Source organism: Peromyscus eremicus, chromosome 8a (assembly GCF_949786415.1).
Source record: "Peromyscus eremicus chromosome 8a, PerEre_H2_v1, whole genome shotgun sequence".
In the NCBI taxonomy this organism is placed as follows: Eukaryota; Metazoa; Chordata; class Mammalia; order Rodentia; family Cricetidae; genus Peromyscus; species Peromyscus eremicus.
This window is the reverse complement of record NC_081423.1, coordinates 73,482,553-73,498,463: the sequence shown is the minus strand read 5'-3', so window position 1 is coordinate 73,498,463 and position 15,911 is coordinate 73,482,553. Positions and strand designations below refer to the sequence as shown.

General features: G+C 38.5%; 1 protein-coding gene across 1 annotated transcript in view; it reads left to right on the top strand.

Moving 5' to 3' along the window:
• Positions 1 to 15,911, top strand: part of Stxbp4 (syntaxin binding protein 4) — a 153,876-nt gene that overhangs the window by 92,270 nt on the left and 45,695 nt on the right. Inside the window, exon 16 of the mRNA XM_059271512.1 lies at positions 1,179 to 1,312. Within this exon, the coding sequence (XP_059127495.1) occupies positions 1,179 to 1,312 (134 nt within the window). The remainder of the gene's footprint in view (positions 1 to 1,178; positions 1,313 to 15,911) is intronic.

The following is a 15,911-nucleotide window of genomic DNA, read 5'->3' as shown; positions in this document are numbered from 1 at the left end:
TCCCAGCACTCGGGAGGCAGAGCCAGGTGGATCTCTGTGAGTTCGAGGCCAGCCTGGACTACCAAGTGAGTTCCAGGAAAGGCACAAAACTACACAGAGAAACCCTGTCTCAGAAAAATAAGAAAAATAAAAGCTAAAAGTCAATCCTTACCCTAAAGCACTTCTTAGGGGGAAAAAAGGGGGGGCTACTCTAAAAGCTACAGTAAGCAACTTTTGCTATGTCTTGAAAGTTAAACACTGCTACAATCTTGGCCACTCTTCTTAATATACTACACCTTCTGTATGGATATTGGCCTTGGTCATTTAACACAGAGTAAAGGCTGTGTATCTGATTGGAGATTTCTTAAGTTTATCCTTGTGAGTTAATGTCCTCATGGTTAAAAAGATGGGCTGTACATACTGATTATTTTTTCAATACAAAGTCGTCTGTCTTTTTCAAGTGAAAGCTTTAGTGTAATTTTTTTTGAGGAAAATGTTTCATTTTAAATTATGTCATAATGCATTTATTTCAGAGGATACCTTAGTTAAACTTTGGAACACAAAACAAAAAGTAATAAGTACAGCAAAGAGATTTACAAGTGAGAAGGGGGCTGTCAGGGTGGAGGGAAATAAGAAGGGTGGGAGCATTACCAGAATGCACTGTATAGAGGTATGAAATTATCAGTGAACAAAATGTATTAATAAAAGGTAAAATCAAATGTCATAGTACAAAAACATATAAAGCCTTTAAGCCATTTTGTAATTAGGAAAAACAAAGGGGAGAATTTAAAAGATAATTTCTTAAGTAAATATACATATATTGAATTGATATTTAATATTAGTATAAACAATTGAAAACATCTGTTTGATAAACTAAGGTTTATATGTTTAGTCTGAAATTTTACAAAATGAAACAAAAAGACCCAACAAATTATTTGGGATGTAGGCGATCCTTCATTTACTACCTTCTTGTATGTAAAGTCAAAGTATTTCTAAATAGGCCTATTTCCTATATAATAAACAATAGGAAGAAGAAATACTACTGTGATTGAATTCTTGTGTAGCTCTATGAATGTAATGTTCCTAGAATTGTACAAAATATTTTGGTACAAATAAAACGACATATATTCAGGTTTAGCAAAGGTGCCCCAGGGTCACTTGCTGTGCAGTGTGCTCAAGGCCATTTCCTTCCCATGCAGCGAAAGAAGAGCTGGGTTTGCATCGCAGACATCGCTCCCACTGTTGGGAAGGAATGGACGCAGCTTCCCAGCAACCCTGCTTCTGGAATCCAAGGAGCTGGTTAGATCTGTTCGTGCCATACTTGATATGGACTGTAAGTTACCTTCCTTTTTTTTTTTTTTTTGCGCTTTTTTGATAATTCATTAAACAAAGCAGAACTACTCAGTTCTGATGGTTTAATTGCATAAAATATATTTGTCTGCAGTAAAATTGATAACTACTCATTTAAAAGCATTAACATGCCGATTATGGAAAAGAATATTGGCTTTATTTAAAGTGCTCAAGACAACGTCTAACTAAAGAGAGCTAATTAATGCATGTCTTAAAAGTTAAAAAGTTAAGTAAACTATGAGGGGAGGGAAAAAAAAAAGACCACAAACAGGAATAGCCAGAACAGATCTTGCGGCAGTGAGCAAGGTAATTAATGAAAGGGCTGTGGAGAATTGGAACCAGTTTCCTGCTCTTCAGAGCTGCCAGTTTAGGTGTTTCCTCCTGAGTGAGGGTCGAGAGAATGCCACTGTGGGAACTGTGTGATCAGTACTAGTCAACACTGGGGGTTCAAGAGAAGCAGGCCAGTTTCTAAGTAACTCCCCACACCTAAATGACTGGACATTTCTACCTTTCCCTCATCATGTCCCCAGGCGCTTCTGCCTCTTCATGAGAATTTCAACTTTAATAACTGTTTTCAATATACCATTTATTTTCCTGCAATGAAAATTATAGGTGATTCTTCTAACTCTAACATTTATAGAAATCAATAATAACATGTCCAAACTATAAACTAGAGGAAAAATAAGAGGAATGTGATTCATGACAGAATGATCTCAATAGCTGAAGTCTTACCCAGCAGCACTAGGCGATGTGACAATGTCATGCTGTTACCTACACATAGAGTCCCTACAAAAGTGAGAGCCATGTGGTTAGATTGGCACAGCCACTTTAGGTTCTCAGTTTAAGTGCACAAGTTCACTGGCATCTGGAACATGGTTGTCTAAAATGGTGAGCAAATCTCTGCAAAGTTCTGAGCAAAGGAAGATGCCATGTTTTATTAATTTGTTCAGTGGTTCCAAGCCTGGAAGAGCAAGGACATATTTAAACTATGCAAATGTATTATGTTTATCTAAAAACAAGATTATATTTCCAGATCATGTAGCTTAAAATTTTTTAACAACATTAATTTCTTATCAGACATTTGAACATCACATCATATAAGAAAGAATAATTCTTTGATGCTCAGGATTGTCAGATGTATTTGATATGTTAGACTGGGATGGGATCTGACATCCTTCCTTTAAACACTAAAGTATGCCCCAGCCTGTGCTCATAAATAATGCCTCGTGCATTCCCACAGATGCTCTTGTGTGGCACCATGCTTCAGCTAAGACCCTGATACTCATCAGCCCAGAGTCACCTAGTAACAGTCCATAGATGGACAGAGCTGTAATAGAGAAATTTTAGACAAAGAGAAAAAATGGTCACCAGGTAAATGAAGATAATATAACATTCAGAACATAACTACTAAATGAATTGTTATACTTAAAGATATGATATCCATTATAAAAGAAGCATTTGCTATTAAAGAAACAAAATCTGAAGAGAACTTTATTTATTCCTGAAAAGGAATATTAAATATCTTTTCCTATTACATGAAAATAATACCCATTCAAAAAAATTTTGTGAAGATTTAAAAAAGCGTTACCCATACTAGATTTCCTAGCATAAAACTTGATTTTAATTTAATTTTTTTTAAGTTTTGAGGTTCTATATTATACAGTAAATATGTACTAATAACCATGCCCATCTAACAATGATGGAGACTGAGGTCCAAAGATGTTAGGTAAGTATTGAAGTCATTCTTTAAACAGTACATATCAGAATGAGAATTTCAAACCTTGATATAAATATGATTTCACTTCATCTCTCTCTGCCCACTGAAATAAACCACTACACTACTATTGTTCTCTTTTCCAGTGTGAAGAAATGAGTTAGCCAATCGGCCTCTAGTCACACGATCAATTAGTAGTAAAGCAAGGATTTATAAGCAGCTATGACTCATTTCAGAGTTTGTGCTCCCCTTATCCCTCAAGCTAGGGGTTCTGGTTAGTTAAGGGTTCCAGATAGCTGATTCTTGCAGTGGTTCTCAACCTCCCTAATGCTGTGAACCTTTAACACAGTTCCTCATCATGTAGTGACCACCTAACCATAAAATTATTTTATGCTACTTCATAACTGTAATTTGTTACTGTTACAAATCGTAATATAAATGTCTGACATGCAGGATATTTGATATACTACTCTCAAAGGGATTGTGACCCACAGGTTGAGAACCACTTCAGTAGAGGAACTTACTGCTCAAACACCATATTTAGCAGGCAACATGATTGCATTTTAAGTTGCACGCACTTCACAACTGTGAATATACAAACTTAAAAGGTACAATGAAGACTAATGATGAAATGGAACTTTATACAGTGCTAATGTTATCATTAACTATCCAACAGTCATTACTGTATAGCAAATCACCCCAAAATTTGATGGCTACAACATTTTAGTATTCTGCCTTATGGCCTATAGAGTACCAAGGTTTGGCTGGACAGTTCTTTTTAGGGAACTCTGATGTGGTTACAGACAGCTAACTCCTGACATTACAGTCATCCTATGATTCTACTAGGCTAGACATCTACATGGCAACTCAAGTTACACCCTCTCCAACATGAAGGGCCTTAGGTAGTTGAACATACGCAGTGGCACAAAACCCCCACAAAGATTGTTAAATGAGCAAGTGGGAACTGCATCTCCTTCTTTGGCTTAGCCTCAGAACCTGCACAGTATTACTTCCACCATATTCTGTACATCTGTGCAGATGATTCGAAGGAGGGGCTAGGGCTCCACCCTGGATGAAGAGGTACCAAGATCGCATTTTAAAAGATAGTGTAGGCAGATGTTAATTTTGTGGTCACCTTTGAAGAGTATGATTTTCAACATTCGAATATATCAGATATAATTAGTTAGTCATGATGGCTACATAACATCATCCTTGTGTCACTTAATATGTGGCTTTAGCAGAAGAGCATGTGGCCTTTGTTTCTGTCTCTTCCCTTAATATCACTACCTGCTGTTTGTTTTGCTCCAACATTCCGCTGTCCACCCTATTCCCTTCTGATCGTCTCTAAGCAGGAACCAAATGCATAAAGGTGGATGGATGAATGACTGAATGGATGGGTGAGTGATCAAGGTAGGAAGGATGGACAGATAAACAGATGAACAGGTAGGTAGGAATGCAAATGAATAGCTAGGGAAAGAGATAATTTTCTCCTAATTGTCAAAATACTAAGTTGTGGATACAATTCTGCTTAGTAAGTAGCATTGCTTGGCTTGATGAGCTAACATTCACAGACCCTTTGGTAACTTTTGACTTAAAAGATACATTATTGAAGACTGGAAACCATGCCTCTAAAATACTGTCTGTTCGCTTTATACGATGAATGTGTGTTTAAATTTTTATGTAACCTAATACATTTTTTAAATTAAGTTATATGTCAAGAAAACATAATAATTCATTATGTAGAGAATTTTCTCTATGTATTTTAGAAAGGGCTGAACCCAGGCGCTTCTAATAAATATGTGTAGACTCCGAATTCTGTGTATTAAACATTTTTATGTTTAGGTGGGAGCAGTAGAGGGAAACACCTGCATAGACATCGCCCAGTGGACATTGCTGCCATTAATTTTAATTACCTCACTAACATTAACCATTATCTCTGTCAAACATGATTATTCAAAGAAAATATTTGAAATTCAGCAGAACTTCTTTGGAAGAGAGCAGAACACTGACGTGTGCACTTTTTATCCTTTGTAAGATTATACGTGCTTTGATGTTGAAACCAGAAAACAGTTTCTACGCTGACTGCTTATTTAAAGTATAGCTGCTAATGTTGGCATGTTTTGTCAGTATTTTTCAACTTTATAGGCATAACTCTTTAGGTTTAATGAGTCTTTTTTTTCTGTAAGCAGTGATTTTTTTTTTCATGTATATAATAGGAAACAGAAAATTACTAGAGTGAGGTAGCTCAGTCAGCCAAAACCCCCAACCTCATTTCTTTTGCCTTAGTTATCTGCATATTTCAAGCTATGATCTGAAATATTCACTTGGGCAATTGCCTCCGCTTTCTTTTAATATACTCTAGGATGTTACACTAAAGTTTTTCCTCAAAAATCTGTAGGATCAGTTCTCTTGGACCTTACAGCTTAAAAACAAGCTCAGAAGACTGTGTGGAAGATTGTGTCCCACCAGCCAGCCCCCAAATAATGACATACAGACTTCTTATTAATTATGAAAGATCGGTCTATAGCTTAGGCTTGTTCCTAACTAGCTCTTATAACTTAAATTAACCCATTTATATTAATCTACATTCTATTATGTGACATTACCTCTCTTCCATTTTGCAGCTCAAGTTTCTTATTTGTGTCTCCTGGTGTCTCTCTTGCTACTAGCTTCCTCCTCCTCTTCCTTACTCTCTCCAGAAATACTGCCTATACCTCCTGCCTAGTTACTGACTCTTCAGCTTTTTATTACACTAATCACAGCAATACACCTTCACACAGTGTACAAATATACCACAAGAGAAGACAATCCTGAACCTGTTCTGGATTCTCAATTCCTGAATTCTGGTGAAATCCCCCTTCCAGAAATGTCAAATAATTGCATTTTGCATCCATTTTTTAGAATATTCATGAAACCTAAGCTAGGATCCCCATATGCAGAATCACAGGGAGCACAAATGCTTTCTCCAGAATCGTAAGCATGACCATCCCATCCTCATCAGAGTGCCTGTGGAGACATATGTCAAGACATGTGATTCCGCATAGACTGGAGCTCTGCAGAGTCTCTGAGCTTCTTCCTGAGAGGTGCTCCAGTGAGCACAGGGGCTGTCCATCCACTCTATGGGACAGATGACTTAGCCCTCAGCTCTGATGCCTCATATCAGAAGTGGAGGATTCAATGGAATGCATGGAAAGCACTCCATGGAGCTGGAGCTGAAGATGGTCCATACTTAGATAATGCTACTGCTGAGGTGACCGCTGGTGTTACATGGTGATGATGTACAGCAAGTAATTTAAATTCCCTTTCTGTCTGATAAGTATTTGGTTGTTACCTAGAGCCTCATTCAACTTGGATACATTTGGAAAGGAGGTAGATGAGAGCTCTTCTGGATGTAAAGCATTTAACATCACTGCTGTGATGAACATGGGGAACTGAAGCAAAGTGTCTTCATCGGCACCTTATCCTTCAACTGTCTGTTGGTAACCATGACAATCTTCAGTCTGTTCTACTGTGTTTAGTAAAACAGTATGGAGGGAACATAGACATCTTCAGTGCAACCCTGGAAACACTCTCCCAATCTCTATCAATATCTGCAAGGCCGATATCACTGTGGTAACTTAGTGTAATCTTCATGTGCACTAGCTGCTGCTTCCTATGTTTGATTGACATATAGATTGACAGAATTATTATGAAGCAGAAGCAAAAACACCCAGTTCTGACTTAAAATAACTTTAAAACTTTCTTGCCTGTTATCTCATAGGAGACCTTTAATAAAATTAGAGCTCATTGGGTTTCTAGTGTATTAGTGTAAGAACAAGCATTTAGGGCTGAAGTGATGGCTCAGCTCCTAAAAGCTAGGCTCGTGATTAAAGAAGAAAAATCATTTAACTTCCTGCCTCCAAGATTCTCATAGAAATGAAAAATAGGTTATAAAAATAGAGAGAAACTTACAGAGGAATCCTCATACCTTTTCAGGTTGGGGTAGATAGGACCTCACAATAGGAAAGCAGGAAAGGCTAACCTGTTGCTCCCTCTCTTGAACAGTAGAATTATGAGAAAGCTGGGCCCCTGGCAGGAATGAACTCCTACTGTGTTCTGGATGGAAAGATAATGAGTAAAGTAAAAGGTGCCTGAGGGGTGAGAAACTGTTGTCACTGTTCTGTTGTGATAGTCTGTGGCTTCTTTGAAATCTGCAGACTTTACTCAGAGTCTTTGTTAATTAGAAGACCAAGTGGGTGTTGATCTTTAGAGAAGCACAGACAATGCTTTAGGTCCAATGTACATGGGACTATTAGTGTAGAAGAAGCTAGCACCAAGTGCATATGACTTTACACTGTCACCCCTGGCCCTGCCAACTACTCATGTATACCATTGTGTCATTCTTGTGTTCACAGCGCAGACACACGAAGCCAACTCCAACAACCTGGTCATGTGTGTAGATACCCAAGCAGTCCCTACATCCTTTCAACAGTCAAAAGCCAGAAGTGGAAATATGTAACATAGTTACATACATATCTCATTCAATCTCTTATAAACAGATATATACGACTACGTGGTTGTGGAAAGGCCCACCGCATTAAAACAAGAAAACATAGAGACTTAGGAGAGTTCAGAATTAAGACTGTAGTTGTACTAAAGCCTTCCCATTCTGTCTGCATGCTTCAATTGGCATTTATAATTGGGTGTGCACTTTAAAAGATTGAAAGAGAGATGTGTCTACACAAGAAACAAAATGAATATATCATAGCTGGTGGCTTAAGCTTCGCGTTTCACAGAGCTGAGATGCAGTTGGGGCTCAATTTTCTACACCCACAAGGACCTAAATGATGCCAGAAAAGGAAGCAAAGGGCATGGATCATTTTGTAAGGAATATACTTTCTTCTCTCTTAAATTACTCATATATTAGGCATTTAAAAAAAAAACTTAGGAGCCATCTGGGCCTACCACTAATTAAAGTTGAAAGTAAACATTCCCATCGACTACAGGTGGGAATGTAACTTGGCACAACATTCTTGAGAACATATATATATATATATATATATACACACACACACACATACACACAAGATCTTTTAAAAGATCCTTTGAAAAGTTTTTTAATGTTAAAAATATTTTAAAGTATCACATATTTTAACTCACTAATCTCAATGATTGGTATTTTTACAAAGCAAGTAATAAAAGATATGTGTAAATATTTTGATTATAGAATTTCTTATTAAAAACATATGAAGGTCCAACTGTTACAAATTGGTTGACTAATTAAGTTTTACTGAGCCATCTGAAAATAAGGAGAATGTTGACTTTATGAAGCACTGACCTTCTGATGATATATACTTGTCTATGCAAGCATCCTCCATCAGTTCTGCTGTATCTATCATTAATTAGCAATAGTTTAACTATGTTTTTTTTTAATTTACTTGTATTACAAGTATATAAGTGTTTTATCTGCTTGTATGTTCATGTACCATATGTGTGTATGGTACCCACTGAAGCTAGAAGAGGGCATCAGTGCACCTGAAATAGGAATCACAGGTGTTTGTGAGTGGCCATGATGGTGCTGGGAACTGAACCAAGTCCTCTGCTGGAGCAGTGGAATGGTTAACTGTTGAGCCCTCTCTCCAGCCCAGGATTTGAACTCTTAAAAGTAGGATGTCAGTTTAGTATGTCTTCTCTTTATGTTCTGAGACAGTAACTAACACCTTTGTCAAGTTTCAGAGCATCCTTTCCAAGATCAAAAACCAATTCTAAGAAGATAACTCAGGGCTGGAGAGATGGCTCAGAGGTTAAGAACACTGGCTGTTCTTCCAGAGGTCCTGAGTTCAAGTCCCAGCACCCATATGGTGGCTCACAACCATCTGTAATGAGATCTGGCTCCCTCTTCTGGCCTGCAGGAATACATGCAGACAGAACACTGTATACATAATAAATAAATAAATCTTTAAAAAAAGAAAAAAGAAGATAACTCAATTTAAAAAAAAATATGTAACACCTATCATATAGAAGCTACATGAAAGCTGCTTAAGCTAACGAGAAAATGTCTCATGAAGTGAGGGAGAGGCAGTGGTGTGACATCTTAAATGCCTTCATAATTTTTCCTTGAGATTCCTCCCCTCTCTCAGATCCCAAGTTCATACTTCACATCTTCTCATTCCCATCATTCTGTGCCTCATACTCCCGTCATTATTTATTTTCATTTCTCCTGATAGCATATTTTTATGATTAGCCTGAATTTGTCAGAGAAAAACCATGTTCTTTTAGTGAGAGTCAACTATACTATTCAAAATCGGCATTGTGCTATTTGCCTGCCTATCACCTGCTTTTCTTAGAACTGGCAGAAGTATGTTAGGGAGTGCTTTATTGTGTGACTGTGTCAGCTGAACAAAAAATTAAGCTGGTTTTGCAGAGTCAGTTTCTTCTCTAATGACTTCATTTTTCAGAGTCGGTTATTTAAGTCTGTTGATAGTCATAGACTCTAAACATTCTAAAAATGGTAAACAGATTCCACTGTATTATTGCAAATTGAAAGGTCAGTACTGATGGTTCTACTAAGAAAATGCATCGAATTTAATCTTGGACAATTTAATTATTGTTAGCTTCAAGAAAAATAATTTCATTCTGAGTTAAATTTTACTTCCAGAAAAAAGAAAAAAGAAAAGAGAAGCATACATCACTTAAGAAAAGGCAAGCATTTAGATCATTTCATTCTTTCAAACTACTGAGTGTCTACAATGGGACAGACTCAGATCTAGGCACTAAAATTACAATATAAAACACAGACTGCCTAAAGTATTATTCATATTTCCTTGCTGTCCAACAACCTAGATAAATGTACCAGGGAAAGATGTGTAAACAAATGATCAAATAAGCAAATATCATAATTCCAGAAAGTGGTAAATGATATACACATCAGGAAACCAGCTGGGGAAAGCAAGTAAATGGAGATGCTACTTAATACTGGTAGACAAAGAAAGTTCTTTTGAAGAGGTAGGACTGGAGTCCCAACTCAAGTAGGAAAAAACCTATGGGAAGTGCTTCTCCAGCCCAGTACAGAAGCTCTGTGGTAGTAACGACCTTGAAAGGTGTGAGGGACAATAAAAACTAAGCTGTGTACCACCAGATATGATCAAGAAGATGAGGACTGTAAGATAAGGCTGAAGATGTAGGGCAACCGCTAGATCATGTCGGGCTTTAAATGACATGCAAAGGCATTTGTCTTTATTTTAAGAGTTACAGGAAGTCATTGATGGTTTTAAGCAGTGATAAAATAATATTACCTACATTTGCAAAAGTCTTTTAGACAAATCTTACACTGAAGCATAAGAGTAACAAGAATGAAGGAAACAAGACTAGTTGGATATAGTAATGAGGGTGGGGATGATGGTCACTTTGAGTAGCAAAGACACTTTATTTTAAAGAGAGAAACTGATGCTGCTCCATCATGTTTTAGATGTTAGAAAACCTGAAATTCACTATTAATGTTTTAGCCGGGTATTCATGTGTGTTACATTAATGGATGCCCTAAAGCCAGTAGCAATAAACACTTATCTCCTATCACCTTGTCTCTTAGATAGCTACATGCCTCCCTGTTCATCCATCTGTGTATCAATCAATTGACAAATATTTGCTTTTTTTTCATAAAAAAAATCCTGAGTAATTGAATGCTGAAATTATTTAATACTATCAGATCTATAGCAGCAATCTATAATTTTCTGTTGCTACATAGGAAGTAACTATATACAGACTTTGAAATCATCAAGAAACCATCATGTTTCTAGTATTTAATATATGCAAACCAGTTTCTACTGTGAGTCAGTCCCAAACCTACCACAAATGATGGGTTTTCATAGAAGAGCATTTCCAGGAACTTATCTTAAATCTATACTTTAATCATGTATACTCTCAGTAGCCTCAAGTTATGAAGGCATGGCTAGACCAGAGAAATTTCATTTCTCTCTCAAGGCAGGAGTAAGGTTGTCAAGGGAATTGCAGGATATGCAAAGTCTAGGATTTAATCAAGTAAAAAACCTGTAGGCCCTATGATGAACATGGCTAATGGATTTTAACATGAACTGGGTTCAAAAAGAAAGGGAGAACAAATGCAGAAACTGCTCCTAAGATCATAGAACGCATTAAAGGTTCCATGTTGGTAGCAATAGACAGAGAAGAATCACTCTTCCGTGAGATGAAACACCAATTATTTTCACAAAACTAATTTTAACCACAAAATGCCTAAAGTATAATTCATACTTCTATCTTGTAGCTAGAGAGACTGTAAATTATGTCAGACAGAAATGGTTTTCCCCAAGACCTGAAAATGTCTCCATTGAAACGGAAGGCATTCTATTGGGATAATATTAGATGATCTCCAGAATTCATATGAGGACAAAATTTAACAGTTCATCTAAACGGGCGGCAACTGTATTAAAGTGTGTGCAGGAACAGCTTTCATAATGACTTAACATAAGACAGTTCAATTTAGACCTTAAAGTTCAGCCCCTACCTTCATAACAATATTAACATTATCATTATAGATATTATCTTTGAAACTTGTGCCATCAATATAGAAGGTTTGTTAATGTTTATAATTTACAGTCTTACAATTTAAGCGCTAGTTTTATTTCAATACAACCTAATTAGCAACACTTTGAGATAGGTGCTATTTCCAATTTAGAAGAATATGAGTTAAGAGCACTTGCTGAGCAAGTATGAGGATCCGAGTTCAAATCCCTAGTACCCACATAAAAAGCCAAGGCATGTCTGTGTAGATTCCTATAACCGTGGTGCTGGGGGTAAGGAAGAGATAGTGACAGGAGGATTTCTGGGAGTTGCTGGCTTATAGTCTAGCTCAAGGCTTAGGGAGAGACCCTGTCTCAAGGAAGCAAGGTAGAGAATGCAAGACACCTTAATTCTTCCTCTGGCCTCTGCAAACAGACAGGCTCGGATGCTTGCACTCATGTTACATATACAGCATACACCCACACTTTCATACACACACACACACACACACACACACATCATAAAAATATGAAAAGATAAGGCTCAGAGAATTTACTTCAGTCACAAGCTTAGAACAGTGTTTTAAGTCTAGGGTACCTGATAAGTTCTTTGACTGTTAACAAAGTATGTCCCAAGTGAATTGGTAAGATTTTTGTTTGTTTGTTTTTTGGTTGTTGTTGTTGTGGGGGTTTGTTTTTGTTTTGATTTTCATTTTTAGAACTGCATAAAATTATATGGTCTTAGCATCAATGGCAGCTAGGAGCTGGAAAATACTATGAGCTGTCTCCATAGTCTAGTTTTCTGACTCCAAAGAAGGGACATCATCTTCATAAGGTCATCTCGAGGATTAAGGGGCTTGGCATGAAAGTGCTCTGCAAGTCAAGCACTCTGTAAGACTGCATTGGAGAGAGGTTTCTAAATTAAAGTCCATGAGCAAAAGAAAGTGTGTCTAATTTTCATGACTTAGATGCCCATGCCCAGGATGTAGCAATAGGTGACAATGCTCCTGACACTTCGGTCCGGTAGTGTTAGATCCGATGCAAGGTCTCTAACTCAGGGACGATAACATTGGCTTTCTCAGGAAGGAGGAGTGAAAGACTATTTGTTTTGTTCTCCTTAGAAGCTTCTGAACTTTTCCTTAAGAGAAATCATGTTTTATGTCTGCACTGTAAAAGAATCTCTTTAAGGTAAAAAGAATTATAAAACAGCATAGAAACCTCAGAGCAAGACATAATGACAACTTTGGGGCCGTATATGTGATACATATAGAGCAGTAGTCCTCAGCCTCTGGGTCACAACTCCTTTGGGGGTCACATGACCATCAGAAAACATAGACATTTACATTGTGATTCATAATAGTAGCAAAACTATGGTTATGAAGTAGCAATGAAATAATGTATGGTTGGGGTCACCACAACTGTGTTAAAGAGTCGCAGCATCAGGAAGGTTGAGAACCACTGATATAGAGGGAATGGGAAGAGTGCCTATGGGACACTCATAAAACTGAGAGAGAGGATGCAGAGCCACAAGGAATTCTTCTGGAATGTTTGCTGAAAAAATATGACTCTATACTAGCCAGATTTAAATGCCATTCATGTTTAGGACCATGCAGTGTGCTAATCCTGCTCATTTCTTTTATAACCCCAAATGTTAATGAAAATTAAAGTTAGAATAGGGAGAACAGGAGATTGAGGAAATGTGCTTCCTGGAGGAGATCATTCACAACCTTAGACAAATAACTAAAACTTGCTTTTTATACATTTGTAAATTTTTAAATTAATGCATCTGGCTTCCTAAGCATCATGGGATAAAAAGATTTATGACAGTTGCTTTTACTTCTGACATAACAATTAATTGTTGGTATCCTAAATGACATCTTTATGAAATTCATTTTTTTTTCTTTTGAGAGGCAGGGAGCATAGTGATGTAAGACAGTGTGCTACAAGGTTCAAATTCCGGGCCTGCCACAGGTAGACAGGTGCTTTGGGGTTCTGTCAGCTCCCCCAGCCTCACTTCTTTCCCTGTGAAGAAGGAGAGAACAGTAACTCGTGTTTATGATGAGGATTAAAGATGATGCCTCTGAAGTGGGCAGCTCCTTTCACTCCACAGCTGGCACTTGCTGCACACCTCCTCAGTCTCCATTGCGGCTCCCAGTGTAGGTCAGAAGCAAATCCCTTCTCTTCCCTCCTCTTTTTGTTTGACCTAATGAGACCTAGAAGCCTTGGAAAGAGGTGAGGGGGGCGGGGGGTGAACACAGATTGTCAGGAAAGCAGTGAGGGTGTGTGTGAACACAGATTGTCAGGAAAGCAGTGAGGGGTGTGTGTGAACACAGATTGTCAGGAAAGCAGTGAGGGTGTGTATGTGAACACAGATTGTCAGGAAAGCAGTGAGGGGTGTGTGTGTTAACACAGATTGTCAGGAAAGCAGTGAGGGTGTGTGTGTGTTAACACAGATTGTCAGGAAAGCAGTGAGGGGTGTGTGTGAACACAGATTGTCTGGAAAGCAGTGAGGGTGTGTATGTGAACACAGATTGTCAGGAAAGCAGTGAGGGGGGTGTGTGAACACAGATTGTCAGGAAAGCAGTGAGGTGTGTGTGTGTGTGAACACAGATTGTCAGGAAAGCAGTGACGGTGTGTGTGTGTGAACACAGATTGTCAGGAAAGCAGTGAGGGGTGTGTGTGTGAACACAGATTGTCAGGAAAGCAGTGAGGGGTGTGTGTGTTAACACAGATTGTCAGGAAAGCAGTGAGGGGTGTGTGTGTGTGAACACAGATTGTCAGGAAAGCAGTGAGGGTGTGTGTGTGTGAACACAGATTGTCAGGAAAGCAGTGAGGGTGTGTGTGAACACAGATTGTCAGGAAAGCAGTGAGGGTGTGTGTGAACACAGATTGTCAGGAAAGCAGTGAGGGGTGTGTGTGTGAACACAGATTGTCAGGAGAGCAGTGAGGGGGGTGTGTGAACACAGATTGTCAGGAAAGCAGTGAGGGTGTGTGTGAACACAGATTGTCAGGAAAGCAGTGAGTGTGTGTGTGTGTGTGTGTGTGTGTGTGTGTGTGTGTGTGAACACAGATTGTCAGGAAAGCAGTGAGGGTGTGTGTGTGTGAACACAGATTGTCAGGAAAGCAGTGAGGAGTGTGTGTGTGAACACAGATTGTCAGGAAAGCAGTGAGGGTGTGTGTGTGTGAACACAGATTGTCAGGAAAGCAGTGAGGAGTGTGTGTGTGAACACAGATTGTCAGGAAAGCAGTGAGGGTGTGTGTGTGTGAACACAGATTGTCAGGAAAGCAGTGAGGGTGTGTGTGAACACAGATTGTCAGGAAAGCAGTGAGGGTGTGTGTGAACACAGATTGTCAGGAAAGCAGTGAGGGGTGTGTGTGTGAACACAGATTGTCAGGAGAGCAGTGAGGGTGTGTATGTGAACACAGATTGACATAATCTATCATTATCCAGTCACTCCTCTAAGAAATGGATGGAAAAACAAAACAAACAAACAAACAAAAAACCTTGAGACTAACATTTACTTCCTCAAATAAAACTCGGTGGAAGAACAAAATCACCTCTCTTACATCTGTCTGTCCCTAGCTGGATACCCTGCCCCATTTGCTGGGGCAGTCTCGTTACAGCATGTCTATGGAAGGTTATGCCAGTTTTCAAAGGAATAGATCTGATAGAATGAAGGTAAGAAAGACCTCAGACAAGGGTTCCTGAGCAGAAAGTCGAGATGTGAGTAGATGATACACCAAAATGCACCCACTCGTTTCTATTCTCTAAAAATGAGAATAAACTCATTTAATCCAAGTTTAAAGGAATACAAAACACGATAAAACAACCGTGCTCTGGGGAGTCTGTGCTCTGTATTCGGATATGTCTATTATTAAATGATTGCTGGGCCCGCATGTTAAAAGCGCTGAAGACCTTCATGATTATGACGGCCTGACCGGCAGGAGTTAACAAATGACCCATTTGGGGATTTGTGTACTGGTTGGTCCCAGTCTACTCCTGTTGCTTCACCATGGTCATTCTTTGATGAACTTAACATGTTTAAACAACTGAACAAAAGACGAGGAGGAAACAGCTAGTCAAGAATGAACAATGGCCAAAATCCTACAGCCGGGATTGACTTAGTTAGTAGTATACTATTGCACACAATTAAAAATAAGCATATTTGAAGTAATGAAACAGGTAAGTTCTGATGTGAAAAAAGTCTAAAATGATGTGTTAGGCAGACAATTTGGGTGGTTCTCATGGCTTGTGCTTCCTGTGTTAATGGTCTGATAAAATCCCCTCCTCTAGAACATGCTCAGGACGTGTAGTCTGCTTGTACCCAGTAGAACACCTTCCAGGTGACAGGATGTGCCTGATTACATTGCAC